The sequence below is a fragment of the Ranitomeya imitator genome, chromosome 2 (genome assembly GCF_032444005.1).
Source record: "Ranitomeya imitator isolate aRanImi1 chromosome 2, aRanImi1.pri, whole genome shotgun sequence".
Lineage (NCBI taxonomy): Eukaryota > Metazoa > Chordata > Amphibia > Anura > Dendrobatidae > Ranitomeya > Ranitomeya imitator.
The window spans coordinates 511,858,936-511,877,567 of record NC_091283.1 but is presented as its reverse complement, the minus strand read 5'-3'; the positions used below and the strand labels follow the sequence as shown (position 1 = coordinate 511,877,567).

The 18,632-nt window shown below is 43.9% G+C and overlaps 1 protein-coding gene across 1 annotated transcript in view; it reads left to right on the top strand.

The window, feature by feature from the left end:
* MLLT6 (MLLT6, PHD finger containing) overlaps positions 1 to 18,632 on the top strand; it is a 69,055-nt gene that overhangs the window by 11,890 nt on the left and 38,533 nt on the right. The window contains exons 3-11 of the mRNA XM_069751695.1: positions 5,856 to 5,910; positions 10,245 to 10,354; positions 10,462 to 10,565; positions 13,210 to 13,318; positions 14,107 to 14,208; positions 16,164 to 16,259; positions 16,434 to 16,560; positions 17,039 to 17,482; positions 17,595 to 17,743. Coding sequence (XP_069607796.1) covers positions 5,856 to 5,910; positions 10,245 to 10,354; positions 10,462 to 10,565; positions 13,210 to 13,318; positions 14,107 to 14,208; positions 16,164 to 16,259; positions 16,434 to 16,560; positions 17,039 to 17,482; positions 17,595 to 17,743 — 1,296 coding nt within the window. The remainder of the gene's footprint in view (positions 1 to 5,855; positions 5,911 to 10,244; positions 10,355 to 10,461; positions 10,566 to 13,209; positions 13,319 to 14,106; positions 14,209 to 16,163; positions 16,260 to 16,433; positions 16,561 to 17,038; positions 17,483 to 17,594; positions 17,744 to 18,632) is intronic.

The following is an 18,632-nucleotide window of genomic DNA, read 5'->3' as shown; positions in this document are numbered from 1 at the left end:
AAAGAAAATATATATGTTGGCTGAAAAAATTATGGCTATTTGAAAACTAGAGAGGAAACAATGAAAGCGAAAAAATGAAAATTGATGCAGCATCCGTAAGGGATTAAAGGCGTTGTCTAGGCAAAATGTGCTTGCTGTCACTTTCCTGATTCCAGGGCTGGCATCTCCATGGTCTTCTTCGGTAATGGAAGTGGTTGCATCATCATTCGACCAAACGCTTGACCGCTGCAGCTTATGATAGGCTGAAGTGGTCAGGTGATTTGAACTGTGTGTCATTAAAAAAACATGAGTCTCCTGACCACTGCAGCCCATCACAATCCAGAGCAGTCTTGTACAGCCATTCTTGTCTTCCGGTAATGGTGCAGACTACAAAGTGGAATGTGCTGGATCCAGGTGAGGGACAGCAGGTGAGGGACCCAGAAGTAACAAGCACTGTTTGCCTGCCCATTAAGCAAACAACAATTTTTGTTGAAATCCAAGTAGTTATACTGCATATGTTACTTATCTGGTGATCAGCCTCGACACCTTTGTGCCTTCCCTTGTTTCATTCATCTCCAGTCATCTGATTTAAATTTTACTCTTTGGTGCTATTAGCCACAGTGAGCAGACTGAAAGGAAACCTTTACCCATTCTTGGGATCAGGAGGAAAAACCTTCTCTCTAGGGCAGACTCTATTATGGATAGAGATGAACGAATCAGATAGAATTTAACCCCCAGGGCATAATAAGTCAGATGAAATAAAAAAAATAAAAAAAATTCTTATACTCTACTCATACTTGCTTTTTTGTCCACCTGCTTCCTGCTCGCTGTCTGGTTTTCCGCACCTTTGTTGCGACTCATCTCTGGCCAGTCTTGACTCTAGGCCAGGGCTTCCAGCCACAAGTAGCACACAGAGCATGTGCAGTGAACTCCAGGTCTTATGCCTCATTCATACATCACTTTTTTCATGTAGAAGTGCGATCCCGATTTTTTTTCCACTTGCTTTTGTTTCTTTTCCATAGCACTTATAACAGTCTGTGGGGCTGTTCACATTTCAGATTTTTTTTTTCCTCACGTCAAGTGGTCTGTGCAAAATTACGGAGACATGTCCAATATTAATCAGATCAAAATCGGCACTGCAGGTCTATGGGTCAAAATCTGTCCGTAATCAGATACCATCCAGGTGCTGTCCGTTTTTTACTGACTGAATACATTGTACTGAAGCTCAGTTTTTTTTGACGTATGAGAAAAAAGGACCGACATCTGAATGAGGCCTTACTTACGGCTGAAAGCCCTGGGCTAGAATGAACCCCACGGAGGAGCGGGCAGGGAGCAGTGTGTAAGCCGGTGAGGTAAGCTTCTCCACTGTTCCTTGCCCGCGGTCCGGTCTTCCATCGCATGGAAGTTACAAACTCTGCCAACAGAGCAACCTCACTGATCGGTTCTTGGTTAACTTATTCTGCAGCCAACACATAGGCTATTAAAGGCAAACAGTGCAAAAGGTTTAAGGAAACCACATTGTAAAAATGATTTTTAGCCCTAAACACATACAATTAATGGCACATTTACAGTGGATTTCATGTAATATAAATGAGAAAGATCAATAAGGGACAAGAGTTAGTATGGTAAATCTGAAAGAAAACGTGCGTAGAGGCCAATGATCATCCTGGCAGGTGTACATGTAAGGCTCTCTTAGTGCTTTAGATACTTTGCTTCTATGGGAAGGTCTGATTTATGGTATTAAGTGTATTAGAGCAAACACAATGTATGTCAGTTGAATCTGAAAATATAGTTTATTGTAGGAATCTGAATTTGTCTTGTGATTTTTATTCTGGATATAAGTTGCCGTTGCCAGATTTACTATTTTTACATTCTGTACCTGGATCCCCAATTCTCTCTCCACTGTCATCCACACAAGCACAATATATATCCTCCATTGACAAAATGCAAGCTAATTTATAGGCGGGTGTTGTGGGGGGGTGGTAACCCAGTCCCCTTTTCTGTATGTTAAGCTAGTGCTTTATGTGAAATACAAACCCCGCAGCACCCAACGCGTTTCGCCTCTAACTTTGACAAGGGAACAGGCGATCACATTTAATCACTTTTGTTATTTTTTTTCTAATTGTGATCAAATTTGTTATTTTCCAGAAGTAGAACATCATCTTTGTTTATTTACTGATGTACAAAACTGGTTGGTAATCTGTCCCATTGCAGTTTACAATAAAGGAGTTTCTGTTTTTGGAGAATATCTGCTCCCCTTTCTAGTTGCTTCTGAACAAATAAGTATTGTTATGTTAGGACTGATATGCGCCATGTGTAACCCACTACTAGAATTCACATGCATGGCGTTTAGTATAGCAAAGGTCATAGCTTTATTAAAGGGAACCCGTCATTAGTCATGCTGCCCAAAGCACATGCAGCATGAATCAGGACCCCGCTCTGATTTTAGCAAAGCATGTTTGCTCTGAAATTGCTGCAGCATTCAGAATAAACATGCTTTGAAAAGTCACATAATTTTGGCACAAATCAAGACTGTACTAGACTTTTGGAGTTCTCACAAAATTTTTACTCAGCTTCAGCAAAGTGGATGAAGCAGAGACGTGTGCATGGTGACCGCTGCTCATCAAACTCATGTGGAGTAGTGGCGTTTGCTATGCCACAAATCTTACTCCAGCAGGGACTGGAGTAGGAGTTGTGGTGAGGTGCACACAGGTGTAGACCCCTTGGCGTATGCCTCTTTGTGTATCAGAAGTGTCTGACTCTAGCATATCTCCTCATTAAGACTGGTGTGAACAATGTTGTTCCTGATGAATTGGGCCCTGTGTGTCTCGGCTGACTAGTCTGATGTAGTCCCTGGCCAGCTTCTTCCCGTCCTACTCCCCATAACTGATAGGTCTCTTCCTAAGTCTGTACATAGGGAGAGACCTGTATGTCAACTGGAGCGAGGCGCAGAGAAGCTTTCGGACTAGTCTGCTGAGACATTGTCCCCGGCTGGCTTTTCAAAGCGTGTTTACACTGATATGCTGTAAAATATAAGAGTAAAACATGCACTTCTACACTTGTGTAGCCGGACACTGCCTAAACCATGGGCAGCATGGATTTGCTGATAAGTCACCTTTAATATGAATCTTATTGAGCGTACTGCACATATCGGTAATATATGTATGGTTGTGGGATCAGGGATGGGTCGTGCTAGCCAATAGTGAAACGTAAGGAGGCATCTTAGGTTAGACAGATGTGCGCTAAGTTCACCATCCTAAGGCAAACATGAAGGCGCTCGATCTTCATCACCAGCTAGGGGACCACATTTATTATTCAGTCTACGCCTTTGGCATAAAAACTTCACAGTTTGGCCAAAAAGTCGCACAATGCGGGAAAGATAAGATAGCCTTTTACACCACATTTGCCATTAGTTAAAAATGGTGGCTATGGCTACATTGACGTAGGTGAGGCCATCATGTTTTACATTTATTAGATGAAAATGGGGCAAACATTTTGGCACAAATCTACAAAAGCTCTTTTTCTGCATTCAGTCAGTTTTTAATGCGCTTTTCAGGTTTCCTTTTTATTTTTAATTTGGAATATTAAATTCCAGTCTTGGTAATTAGTGGGCTGAAACACACATTTATTCACACGCATCAAGTTTTGTTGCAGAAATTTAGGTAACTGAAAATCGGATTCATCTGAATGATGTTGTTTTAGCTTCAAGCAAAGATTCAATTACCGTAACTATTTAGATGAATATCTGCTGTAAATCTGGTGTGAATTCACTCTACAAGCGTGCTTAAATATTTTGTGTGACAGCGACCAACGATCAGGCCCCTGCTGGGAGATTGTTGGTCGCTGAGGAAAGTCCAGAACTTTATTTCGTCGCTGGACTTCCCGCTGACATCGCTGGATCGGCGTGTGTGACACCGATCCAGCGATGTCTTCACTGGTAACCAGGGTAAACATCGGGTTACAAAGGGCAGAGCCGCGCTTAGTAACCCGATGTTTACCCTGGTTACCAGCGTAAAAGTAAAAAAAACAAACACTACATACTTACCTACCGCTGTCTGTCCCCGGCGCTCTGCTTCTCTGCACTCCTCCTGTACTGGCTGTGAGCGTCGGTCAGCCGGAAAGCACAGCGAGAAGCAGAGCGCCGGGGACAGACAGCGGTAGGTAAGTATGTAGTGTTTGTTTTTTTTTACTTTTACGCTGGTAACCAGGGTAAACATCGGGTTACTAAGCGCGGCCCTGCGCTTAGTAACCCGATGTTTACCCTGGTTACCCGGGGACCTCGGGATCGTTGGTCGCTGGAGAGCTGTCTGTGTGACAGCTCTCCAGCGACCAAACAGCGACGCTGCAGCGATCGACATCGTTGTCGGTATCGCTGCAGCGTCGCTGAGTGTGAAGGTACCTTTAGGGTACCGTCACACTATACCATTTCGATCGCTACGACGGTACGATTCGTGACGTTCCAGCGATATCGTTACGATATCGCTGTGTCTGACACGCAGCAGCGATCAGGGATCCTGCTGAGAATCGTACGTCGTAGCAGATCGTTTAGAACTTTCTTTCATCGCTGGATCTCCCGCTGTCATCGCTAGATCGGTGTGTGTGACACCGATCTAGCGATGCGATCCAGCGATGCGTTCGCTTGTAACCAGGGTAAACATCGGGTAACTAAGCGCAGGACCGCGCTTAGTTACCCGATGTTTACCCTGGTTACAAGCGTTAAACTAAAAAAAAACAAACAGCACATACTTACATTCTGGTGTCCGTCAGGTCCCTTGCTGTCTGCTTCCAGCACTGTGACTGCCGGCCGTAAAGTGAAAGCAGAGCACAGCGGCTGTGCTTTCACTTTCACTTTACGGCCGGCAGTCACTGAGTGCGGGAAGCAGACAGCAAGGGACCTGACGGACACCAGAATGTAAGTATGTGCTGTTTGTTTTTTTTTTAGTTTAACGCTTGTAACCAGGGTAAACATCGGGTAACTAAGCGCGGTTCTGCGCTTAGTTACCCGATGTTTACCCTGGTTACCCAGGGACCTCGGCATCGTTGGTCGCTGGAGAGCTGTCTGTGTGACAGCTCCCCAGCGACCACACTACGATTTGCCTACGATCACGGCCAGGTCATATCGCTGGTCGTGATCGTAGGTAAATCGTATAGTGTGACGGTACCCTTACTCTCATGTTTATGGTGGCCTCTTGTCTATCCTGCAACTCTTGATCCTCATGTTCAACCACTCTTCAGATGTCTTGCAGTTGCTTATCCCCTTATCACCATTGATAAACCTTGCGGAACAATAGGCAATTACTATTGAAGTTCTCAGTTGCAGACCTGTTTCGTCTTTTGATAGTGGCTGCCTCCGGGTACTACACATCTGCCTCCTATTGATTTGAATAGGAAGAGTATGTGCAGTACCGAGCTTCGGCCACTATCAGAAAAAGGAGCAGCAGCAAGTGAGTATTTCCGGTCATCAATATCAGCTGATTGGTGGGGATGCTGGCTGTCGTACCCCAACCAATTAGACCTTGATGACCTATCCTAAGGATAGGTCATAAGTGAAAAAGTAGCGGACAGCCTCTTTAAGGCTGGGTTCACATTGCGTTGGTGCAGTCTGTTCAACGCATGCGTTAAACGAACTGCACCAACGCTAGTGCCTTTTAAAGATCGCGTAGTAGCAAATCTCATAAGAAGCTTCTAACACTGCAGAGAACGCAGATATCTCTCGCCCCCTTACCCTGCAGAAAGTTAAAGGAGAATATAGACTATCCGTTATGGTAACCTAGATTCTGTGTCTGCCAGCCCCAGCATTATGTAATCAAATATCTATAGATGAAGAGTACTGAAAACATTTGTGTAATTGACCATTCTATCATTCTTCTTTCCAGAGATGTGATCTTTGTCCACATAAAGAGGGGGCGCTGAAGAGAACAGACAATGGAGGTAAGGTTAACTCTAGATCTAAAGATCCCCTCTTTCATATGATAATTACTCTTTGTTTTGAGGTCAGAACTGTAGACAAGATGGGGTCATATACAACTAGCCATTTTATGAGATTAACAATTTAATCCATTTAATATTGGGAAATATTGTGCCTATGTTAAGTGCCACAGGCTTTTTTCTCACTCAAGAATTTTTTTTTTCAAGTATGGGTCAAAAGAGTACCCACTGATAAAGCAGATTCCCATAGGTCAAAACGATCCATGAATAGTATGATTATCGTTAATCAGGGCTGCCACCAGGAATTTCCGGGCCCATACTGACAAAATGTTTGGGCCCCCTTGAGACTCCGCCCAGGCTCCAACCTAACTCTGCCTCCACCCCTCAAACCTTGCACAGTCTCACTGCCCAATCTTGGAAAAACTCCACTTCTGCACCACGTCCTCACCAATCACACATTAAAGGGAACCTGTCACCCCGTTTTTTGAGATTGAGCTATAAATACTGTTAAATAGGGCCTGCGCTGTGTGTTCCTATAGTGTATGTAGTGTACCCCGATTCCCTATGTATGCTGAGAAATAACTTACCAAAGTCGCCGTTTTCGCCTGTCAATCAGGCTGGTCAGGTCGGGAGGGCGTGGTGACATCGCTGGTTCTTCCTCAGCTTTACGTTGGTGGCGTAGTGGCGTAGTGGTGAACAAGCAGCGCGCGATCTGCGCTGTAATCCCTTGCATCGGTGGGGGCGGCCATCTTCCTGGGGCCGCGCGTGCGCAGATCGAGTGCTCTGCTGCACGGGGCTTCAGGAAAATGGCCGCGGGATGCCGCGCGTGCGCATTAGAGATCGCGGCGGCCATTTTCCCAAAGCCGAGTTTGCATCTCGGCTTTGGGAAAATGGCCGCCGCGATCTCTAATGCGCACGCGCGGCATCCCGCGGCCATTTTCCTGAAGCCCCGTGCAGCAGAGCACTCGATCTGCGCACGCGCGGCCCCAGGAAGATGGCCGCCCCCACCGATGCAAGGGATTACAGCGCAGATCGCGCGCTGCTTGTTCACCACTACGCCACCAACGTAAAGCTGAGGAAGAACCAGCGATGTCACCACGCCCTCCCGACCTGACCAGCCTGATTGACAGGCGAAAACGGCGACTTTGGTAAGTTATTTCTCAGCATACATGGGGAATCGGGGTACACTACATACACTATAGGAACACACAGCGCAGGCCCTATTTAACAGTATTTATAGCTCAATCTCAAAAAACGGGGTGACAGGTTCCCTTTAACAGTTCCCATCAAACACTATATCACATACATAGCCATCAGCTTTTGTTTTGGCCAAAAGCTTTTTTTTAAGCCTGTCACCACGACAAGGTAGATTCTTTTGACAGGGCCCTACTCTACTCTAACCTATAAAACATTTCTTAAATTATCCAGTACTCTTATTAGGTATATTTTTCTTTAAGGGAATGAGTTGCATATATTTTTTTTAAATTATCAATAATACCACATACAAGGAACAAATATCGTGACACCATGGCCAGACTACATGATACCAACACATAGTAACCTAATAATACCACATACAAGGGACAAATACCTCCACACCATGACCAGACCACATATTACCACCATGTAGTGACCGAATACTACAATACTGATCATTAATAAAAAGAAACACAATAGTAGTATTGTCGTAATTGCTATTAGAGTAGTACAAAAAAAGGAACAGCAGAACATTTTACTTATCTTCGGGTGCAAGGCCCCCAGGCAATCCATCCAACGATTGTACCAAATTCATAAAGATTCAAAAAAGAGGCAGCACTCCATTCCTTCAGTAAGAATGTGGAAGATTTAATCAACCCACATGTCTGGGCGACCTTTCAGCTTCATATGGGCCTTTCTCCTTGAAAAGGCTCAAATGGAGCCGAGACATCGCCCAGACATGTGGGTTGATTAAATCTTCCACGTTCTTACTGAAGGAATGGAATGCTGCCTCTTTTTTGAATCTTTCCGTAATTGCTATTATACACAGAAGCTCTGTACATAGTATATAGTGTATAGTATATAGTGTACAGGTAATACAGTAATCACTAGTGACATTACCCACAGGAGCTCTGTATATAATGTACAGGTAATACAGGGCTCACCGGTGACCTTATACACAGGAGATCTGTTTATAGTGTATAGTGCACAGTTAATGATGTGATCACAAGTGACATTATACATAGGAACTCTGTATATAGTGTCAGTGTACAGGTAATTCAGGGAGCACCAGTGACATTATACACAGGAGCTCTGTATATAGTGTCAGATTATACAGTGATCACCAATGACATTATACGCAGGAGCTCTGTATATACTGCATAGTGACGTTTCTAGTTGAAGTCCTTCATCTTCGCTTTTTTTCTTCGTCCAGTGCAGACTTCCATCACTTCTTCCAGCCAGAACTTAATATACCCTGGGGCCTGGTGAGCACACGCAAAAGACTGGGTCTGGAAACCCCCTCTTTGTTTCTGCTCACTGGGCCCCATACACCAGTAAGGGAAGTAAAGACCTGATGGCAGCCTTGTTGTTAACTATTGTAGAGTCTGTAAAGATGATTTCTGGTGGAACATGTTATTAGCTATCCTAGTGATGGGTGATAACTTACTGTTTGGTGGCGGTCCGACCAATGGAACCCGCACCAATCAGCAGAACTTGTAATGTTTAAACCCCCCCCCAATGGGGCACTTTTATCCTTATTACAAGGTTGAGCGGCAGGTCGGATGATTTATACATTCTTTAAGGGACTACCAGAAGAAGCCAAGTGCAACACTCGACATTTCCATAGTGAATAAATCCAGCAAGGTAGAGAATGCACACAAGGGTACATGCAGCGCCCCCGTAGGGCCGTGGGGTACTCGGATCCGGGCCCTTCTTCTGTATTCAGTGGGGATGTCTGGGTGGCTGACCCGGTCCGTGGCCCTAACGGAACGTCCGCTGTAAATTGTGGGGGATAGGTCTTTAAAGGGATAACGTTCGTGACGCCACCTGTGGTATTCGGTAAGGGTGACCGACGCTACTTAGGGGTCCACTGGGGTGATGTTATGGCAGCTAGATGGTATACCTTCCCACAGGTGAAGTATGTCACCAGGGCTTCCCAGAGTGTAGATGGTGGATGATGTAAGGCGCGGTGAATAACGAGGACACAAGGGTGCAGTCTCTTTACCTTTACTGAAGTCTTCAGCATCCACAGTCCAGGGTAGGGACCACAGGGTAGGCAGAGTCCGGCCGGTCTGAAGGCAAATCCAGAGTCCCCTTATCCAGGTGGAATTCAATAGCCTTCCTCTAGCGCCTGGGCGTTGTAGTACCTCCCTGCTGAGCAACTCGGTAAGGTCCTCACAACTATTTCAGATGTTAAGTCTCTTCTCTCTGTCCCCCTGACGGATAGGACAAACCCGTATGACTGGTGGCCTGAGGCTTTTTATAGGGACCCTAGAGACGCCCCGGCCCCCACAAGTTGCCACCCTGCCTCCTGGGTATATGGTCGGGCAGTAAACGTGGAATCAACTGTCCTGCCAGTCTGTGAAGTAACGGCATAAAGTTCCTTACTCCCTCGGTGTTCTGGCTACCGTTAATGCGCTTCAGAAGGAGGCAGCCTGCTTCTAGCGGGTCTCCCTCTGATATTCCTCTCCTTTTGCTATGACTTCGTTGCTCACTCACTGCAACACAATTCCTTTCGTATCCTTTCTTAGGATGCTGCCGCATGGGATGCAGGCGCAGTTCCGTGTACCCTCATCTTCCGCAGGCCGCAGTCTGGAGCTGGCTGGAACCCACTCCAACCAGCCTCTGCCAAACTCGGTCGGGACTCACTGACTATCTCCTACTCCCTCCAGTCAGCTTCTGTCTCACTTCCTAACCAACCCACCAGTTTTACCTAAGTGTGAGGAGTGCCCTAATAGATACAAGCATGGCTCCCCCTGGCGGACTGGAGTGTGAAGTGTGTTTTGTGGTTGTGATACCTGGACAGAAGATCTCCTTCATTGCCTTCAGACGTAACATCACTTCCCCTGGTGGAAGAATAACATTACTGCAACAACCAGGACTCCGGGGCGCTGCATAAACGTGCCCCATTCCGATGGTCGAACCAACCCATCAATAAGTTATCGGCCATCCTATGGATAGGTGATAACATGCTTTCACTAGACCATTTAAATCAAGTATAATTATGTTTATGGCTAGCCATGGACACTAATTGGCATTATTAGTAGATTTGACAGAATAGAGCTGTCTGCTTAACTTGAAAATTGATGATCTCACCTGCTTTCATTTTTTTTTAAATTTCATGTTATTGCTTCCCCCAGGCTGGGCACATGTGGTGTGTGCATTATACATCCCAGAGGTTCAGTTTGCGAATGTGTTGACAATGGAGCCCATAGTCCTGCAGTATGTGCCGCATGATCGTTTCAACAAGGTAATTGGCTATAAGGGCCCTTTAACTTTCAGAATGTCACTGATATGTGTTTTGCCAGCTGTCTGCCTTCATTCTTTATTCCAGTCTCACTATGTTTCCTTCCATAGACTTGCTATATATGTGAAGACCAAGGACGAGAAAGTAGGGCTGCATCTGGGGCCTGTATGACTTGTAACAGACATGGGTGTCGACAGGCGTTCCATGTGACATGGTAAGAGGTTATCATATCAATATGAAACTAGTGTAAAATTTACAGGTCCTTTCACAAACTGTTTTAGCCATGATTTTGTGGCTTAATATACATTTTATAGGGCTACTGAGATATGCAGCAACAGGCACAGTCTGGTGGTGGGACATACTGCTACACAAGGAAGAAAAGTGAATCATCAGACTCAGCATTACACCAACAAAGATGGTTTATCATAGGAATTTGCCATCACTTTATGAGACGGGAAAACCATGAAGGAACACTTATCGAAACTAAGAATAAAGAAATGTGTGAAACAAACCAGAATTTGTGTTAAACCTTAGATTCCTCAAAGTATCCCCTTATTTACCCTGATGACAACTTTACACCCCCTTAGCATTCATTCAAGCAGCTTAATAATGATTTGGGTCGCTTGTGCCCTGTGGTACGGACGAAGGAAGTGTCCGAAACGCGCGTCGGGGTGCGTTACCACAGGGCACAAGCGACCCAAGGTATTTACCGCTAATAAGCTTATGATTCAGGTCCCCTTAGTGCACTCCTTGCACATTTGGTATCTTGGTGCATATCTGCACTCGTAGGTGCACATGTGCCTCTTTATATTTGGTATTGCACTGGTGCATTCTCTGTTTGCTGATTTTATATATAGCACTTACTTACTTTGTTCCTGGATTCATGTGTTGGCACATTAGTATCCCCTTAAGTATTTGTTGCACTTAGCACTTTCATTTGCGTAGGATTGATAGTCTTATTGTTTAGCACTCAGCACATTTTTTTCAGCAACAGCAACAGCTGAACTGATAAGCATCTGTGGGAACACTGGGTAGCTTCGTATATGGTTTTGGCACATAGCACCTTATATGTAGGTACTATTTATCTATACTTTTTTCACTATCATTTTTTGATGCAATTTGTATTATTGGTATATATTTTTAAGATTGGTATATATTTTTTATAAATATAGATTTTGTCACTTTTATCAAGGGAATTATGAAGTATAGATTTTTTATGTATTTATCTTAGTGGGGACCTTGAGACATTATATTGGGTATGCTATTATTTTAACATTCTTATATTGCCCTGTGGTATGGACTAAATTGTGTTTTTGTGTTTTTATGAAATATTGATTGTCAATTTTAATTGTGTAATAAAGGCAGATATAATTGTAATATAACTCCTTGTGTGGTGTTGGTCTCTGGTGAGTCTGTAATCTAGGTGTCTGGGATTGTTCATTCCACGTGGTGATGGTAATCACAAAACTGCACAGAATACCTGGGACTGGTATATAAGTTGTATGGGATAAAATTAGATATATATAATATACATATGGTCACCATTTGGCATCTCTGTGTATTAATACCATGTATAAGTATATAAGGGGACAATACAAATATCTCGCTGAGGATCTGTTTATACCAAGGAAGGTGACGGGCACAAGGGGGCATTCTTTGCGTCTGGAGGAGAGAAGGTTTTTCCACCAACATAGAAGAGGATTCTTTACTGTTAGGGCAGTGAGAATCTGGAATTGCTTGCCTGAGGAGGTGGTGATGGCGAACTCAGTCGAGGGGTTCAAGAGAGGCCTGGATGTCTTCCTGGAGCAGAACAATATTGTATCATACAATTATTAGGTTCTGTAGAAGGACGTAGATCTGGGGATTTATTATGATGGAATATAGGCTGAACTGGATGGACAAATGTCTTTTTTCGGCCTTACTAACTATGTTACTATATGCCTCACTGTGGTCACCATACATGTATAAACCATCCACTGCAAGTTTTCTGCATCTCAAAATGACAAATTTTGACTTATCAGACCACGGTACAGATTTCCACCGATCTACTGTCCTAGTGTTGCTTGACCTAAATTGGTCTCTTCTTTTTTGCGTTCCTTAATAGTGGCTTTTTTCAGTTATTAAAAAGGCCTACTTCCCACAGTCTCTTGTGGAAGCTAATATTGAAATGCGTTGACCATTTGATGTCTTCATCTTTTCTGAGAGCTGTTATCTGAGGTGCTGTTAATTGTGATTCCTGAGACTGGTAACTTATCCTCTGCAGCAGAGGTCATTCTTGGGCTTCAGATCCTGAGGTGGTCCTCACAAGAGCCAGTTTCATCATAGAGGTTGTTGGTTCTCATTACTGCACTTAAGGATACTTTCAAGGTTCAAGCTTTTTTCAGATTAAGATATAAAGTTCAGTCAAAGTAATGATGGACTGTTGTTTCTTTTTACTTATTTGAGTGGTTCCTGCCATTTTCTGGCTTAGACCAGTTGTGGAATAGGGCTCAGTACTGTAAGGATCTGTGAACCAACACTGCCTCTGCAAGCACAACGGATATTCGCAAACACTTTTTGAAGGCCAGCGATTACACAAACGGACTCTTTACATTGGAAGCCATTCCTACTGACTACCTAATGCTTCAGAGAATGCTAAGTGGGTCATCAGAGGAAAAGCAGGTACTTTAAGGAATCTAAGGTTTAACAAAAATTCTGGTGTCTTTCACACTTGTTGGGTGTGCCTTTGTGGGTTTTGCTGCCTTCAGAGTGAATCTATAATGTGCACATTCCAATAATAAGAAGCAAAACCTCTGCATGAACAAGTGTGTTCAAACTTTTGATGGGCCATTTTGATGTTTTTATTATTTTAATCATAGTGCACAGATGGCTGGTCTGTTATGTGAGGAGGAAGCTCAGGAAGTGGACAACGTAAAGTATATTGGATACTGCAAATACCACTATAACAAGATGGTCAGAGATCCACAGGTACCAGTCTGTTTACTTTTCTGTTACCAGTTTAATGTTCAACTATCTGCACAGCGAAGTGAAACTAGCTTTAAAAACATTATGGTGCTTTCACATTGCGTTACAGCACCCATTCGGTGGCCCTGTCGGGGTTTATGTCTGAACCCCCCTCACAACCGGGATTCGGGCGTATGCGCCAACAAACCATAGGCTATAATGGTGTCGGCAGAGCTCAAGTTCGCTCTGCCGGTACCCCTATAGTCTAGAGCCCCACCAACACTTACACCTGAATCATGTTTTGTGTGGAGTAAAAGCCCCAAAGGGGCCACCGAACGGGTGCTGGAACGCAGTGTGAAAGCACCCTTACAGAATTACTTGACTAGCAATCCCCTGATATATAATGTTGCTAATGGATCCAATCAATCCAGTTTTTAATGATTTGACAACACTGTGGCAAGTTGCACCAAGACTGCACGGACCACGGAGTGGTGCATGGGAGTACACCTTTTTCCAAACTTATCTTCCCTTAATTCAGTGGGACACTTATTTTTCTGACATCAAAATGTGAATCCTAGGAACAAGTTCTGTGCAGAATTAAGCCAACACAGAATCCTGTGATATTTCAGCATAAAAATATCTGTTCTAATGCACGATGGAAGCCCCAGTGATCATACATTTATTGCTTATACTGCTGACAGGTCCTAAAAGTTTTTTGTGGGATAATCTACATTAATATAAAATATTACTGTTGTCGCTGATGTTTTGTGTTCTAACATATTATATAATATTCTTTTATTTCTGTTACTTAGAAAGTCTCCCGTCTCCCTTGCCCTTTCATCCCAGGACGATGTAGCCGGTCAGGTTCCCCTTCTATAGAAAAGCCTCTCCTATATCGAGAGCGACAGAAAAAGGTATGTTTTTGGCCAGATTTGTTTGTTCAATTTTTTTATGGCTTGTGATTAAGCTGTTATGTTTTTTTAAATTGGACAGTGCACATTAACCCATTATTGACCTACGCTGTACATTTTTCTCATAGGTCGCTAAGGAATGTGTTAAGCAGTCTCAGGATCTGAGCCTGCTTTATACCAGGCAGGTGCTGGCTGTGTTATGTAGCTAGAATATGCCTGTAACTACAGCGATCGGAGCTTTCATTGATTGCTGTGGTTTAACCATGTAAATGTCGCTGTCAGTCTTTGATCACAGTGATCCGATGGTATGGCAACCAGGGGCCTGCCGAATGCCTGTGTCGCTGTCATCTTGCCTCTCCAATGAAGCTTAGGTACAGGCTCCTTAGAACTACTATTTCTCTATATACTGCAATTTCTATAATATTGCATTATATAGTATAAGCAGTTGAACGATTGAGGGTTCAAAATCCCTAATCATTAAGAAATAAAGTAAAAATGTCAGCTTTGTGTCTATGCACAGTGTAGGCAAGAATGTTGTAAATCAATATTGTAGGTTTGGTTATACCAATGTCATGACTGAGAGGACTAGCAGAACTGCAGCAGCTGAGAGGTTGTCAAAACTATAGCAAGAAGTCCAGTAAGTGGCATAGCTCTGGAATCAGGGTCTGTCCTTTTTTTATACTGCCACCAGTTTTTGTAACTGGAGGTAAATTTAAAATGTTGAAAATTTTCCCAGTATTCATTTCATACATTAAAGTTCTGAAACTACACCTATAATAGTCTAGTAAACTGCTGGAACCCCTGTGAATGTGAAGAGGAATAAAGTTTTGTTGACAAGATGACTTTATTTTTTTAGTTATTTATTTATTGTTATAGCGCCATTTATTCCATGGCGCTTTACATTTTAGGAGGGGTATACATAATAAAAACAAGTACAATAATCTTAAACAATACAAGTCATAAGTGGTACAGGAGGAGAGAGGACCCTGCCCGCGATGGCTCACAATCTACAAGGGATGGGTGAGAATACAGTAGGTGAGGATAGAGCTGGTCATGCAGCGGTTTGGTCGATCGGTGGTTACTGCAGGTTGTAGGCTTGTCGGAAGAGGTGGGTCTTCAGGTTCTCTTTGAAGGTTTCGATGGTAGGCGAGAGTCTGATGTGTTGTGGTAGAGGGTTCCATAGTAGGGATGATACGCGAGAGAAATCTTGTATACGATTGTGGGAAGAGGAGATAAGAGGGGAGTAGAGAAGGAGATCTTGTGAGGATCGGAGGTTGCGTGTAGGTAAGTACCGGGAGACGAGGTCACAGATGTATGGAGGAGACAGGTTGTGGATGGCTTTGTACGTCATGGTTAGGGTTTTGTACTGGAGTCTCTGGGCAATGGGGAGCCAGTGAAGGGATTGACAGAGGGGAGAGGCCGGCGAATAGCAGGGGGACAGGTGGATTAGTCAGGCAGCAGAGTTTAGAAGAGATTGGAGGGGTGCGAGAGTGTTTGAGGGGAGGCCACAGAGCAGGAGGTTGCAGTAGTCAAGGCGAGAGATGATGAGGGCATGCACTAGGGTTTTTGCAGATTCTTAGTTGAGGAATGTACGGATTCATGAAATACTTTTGAGTTGAAGTCGGCAGGAAGTGGAAAGGGCTTGGATATGTGGTTTGAAGGAGAGATCAGCGTCAAGGATTACGCCGAGGCAGCGAGCTTGTGGGACTGGGGAGAGTGGGCAGCCATTTACTGTAATGGATAGGTTCGTTGGGGGGGGGGGGGGGGGTTGCGTGAGAAGGGGGAAAGACGATGAATTCTGTTTTGTCCATGTTAAGTTTCAGAAATCTAGCGGAGAAGAAGGATGAAATAGTGGACAGACATTGAGGGATTCTGGTTAGTAGGGAGGTGATATCTGGTCCAGAGATGTAGATCTGGTTTTCTAACTACTTTTTAAACTTTTTCTAACATTTTTCTAGAGTCACAAAGACAGGGAGAGAATTCGTCATCGGAAGCATCGCGATTCACCAGGTCACATAACTGCCCCTCCTTTGTTACCCATATCTACAGAGAAGGTATTTTTTCCCGTGATCTCATATGTTCATGTCCATACTTAGAGTTTTCACCAATTTTTTTCCTGATGTAGAATTAATTTAACTAGCTGTAATCTGAAAGTTCAAGTGTTAACATATCTCTTCTTCCTGTACATGCATTTCTCTCATTTTATATCTTGCTCTGTGGCCATACAGCTGGAAAGCAGTACAGACAGTCCAGAGGTGTCCAGGTCCGAGAAGGGAAAAAAACCATCAGGTCATAGAGGCCGAAAGGCAGGAATTGGCAAAGGGGTGCCAGGGGCTGGCAGTGCTTCCTCTATGGGTATGTATCACAATTATTTTTTTCTCATGTAGAGATAATACTAATTGATTGGCAGATATGGGCAACCCAATAAACCAATGACATGATAAATACACTTTTTTTTTACTTTTTTTTGCTGATAGTTTCTTATTGGTCTAGTTTAAAGACAGATTTAGATTGACTATAATTCAACAGGTTAAGAGCTCAGTATTGTCACTCACAGAGTCATGTTATTATAACCAGCCAGTTCTATACATATACAGGAATGAATCATTAAAGTTGTGTACTGCGTAATACGCTGCTAGCCAAAGAGTTATCGCCCCCTTAAACATCTCCAGAACGGGGGTCACCCAAATTCCAAGTGGAGAATTAATGAAGAGGTGGTTGTACACGTCTGCGGGTCTCGCCATTCATTTCTGATGTCGTTGCACAAACGGTCAAGCAAGCATGTCATGTAAAGGTGCCATTTTCTTGCCACTCATCAGATCTCACATTGCAGGTAGTGCTTCCTCTCCCCCCGATCTGGTCACATTCCCTAAATTGGAAGAGCAGGAAGAAGAGGAGGAGGATGAGGAAGAAGAGGAAGATGAAGATGTGGGAAGGCCTTCTAGACCTACACCATCTTCTCCTCCAGAACTCACCTTCTCAAGCTTTGGCTCTATCATGCGCTTTTCAAGTGACTCGTCCACTCATCCCCGACCATGGGATTCCTCTTCTGGTGATCATAGACCACAGAGGTGGAGCAGAGAAGGTAGTGAGCCTCCACGAGAGAAAAAGCATAAAGGAAGCAGGAAAAGCAGGCATGGTCCTGGGAGGCCTCGGGGTAGCAAGAACAACCCACCGCACAGCGTTGCCTCCTCTGCCATGTCCCTGCTACCAAGGCAGTATACTCACTCATCCTCTTTGCACAGTGTCAGCATGGAATCGCCCCTGATGTCATCAGGTACAAATAGAATACTTGTATATTGTTGCTGGGATTGTCACAGGAGTCAAACCAGTGTGAATGAAAATGTTCATGTGAATCTGACAGGTTTACTCTACTTTCTTCTCATCAGGGATCTACACCAGTAATAAGGACCCCATCTCTGTGAGGACAGCCTGCAGCACTCCACTCCCCTCCAGCCTCCTGTCTCACCAGAGCTCCCTTACTCCATACAGCAGAGGCTGCTCCATCACCCCGTCTTCTTCTACTTCAACCACACAGGTCTGAGCTTGGAAATTAAATGCTGTGTGATGCAGAATATGAATGTAAATGCATATGTATGCTTACTATTGTGCGTGTACTATGTTAGTGGTTTGTACATATATTCAGATATATTACGGTAGTATTTCCAAGGTGTTGTTTAATTCTTGACATTTACACAAGATGCACTGAAGTTACATAAGCGACTCCTATGAATAAGACCTGGGAGGGTCGAACTGTCAGTTTCACCTCGGTCGCTGCTGAAATATCCAAAAAAGTATTGCATCAAAACTACAGTGTGCATTAAATCATTGCAGCAGTTATTTGATAGGTCTTATACCCCTCTTTAGTTGCACCTAAAACTCAATTTATGTGCGCTACAATTTCATACTATTTGGAAGGCCAATAGACATTGAACAGAGCACAAGCACACAGACTGGTCCCTTTACTACGTTTACACAGGAGATTCAGGACCCCCAGTTGTGGCGATATTTAGACCCTGGTTGGACCCTGACAGATATACAGTGGGATGTAAAAGTTTAGGCACCCCTGGGCAAAATTAGTGATATTTTGAACAGTTAAGCAAGTTGAAGAAGAAATCATCTATAAAAAAACTAAAGTTTAAAGATGACACATTTCCTTTGTATTTTAGGCAGAAAAAATATATACACATATAATTTTTTACAAGTTTGTCCACCCTTGAAGATTTGTGTGCTCATAGAACCTTGACCAATGTTTGACCTTAACCCCTTCCTGACCTGTGACGCCACGTAGGCGTCATGAAAGTCGGTGCCAGTCCGACCTGTGATGCCTATGTGGCGTCATGGAGGGATCGCGTTCCTGCAGAGCGGGTGAAAGGGTTAACTCCAATTGCACCCGACCTACAGAAAGAGGGGGAGTGGTACTTCAG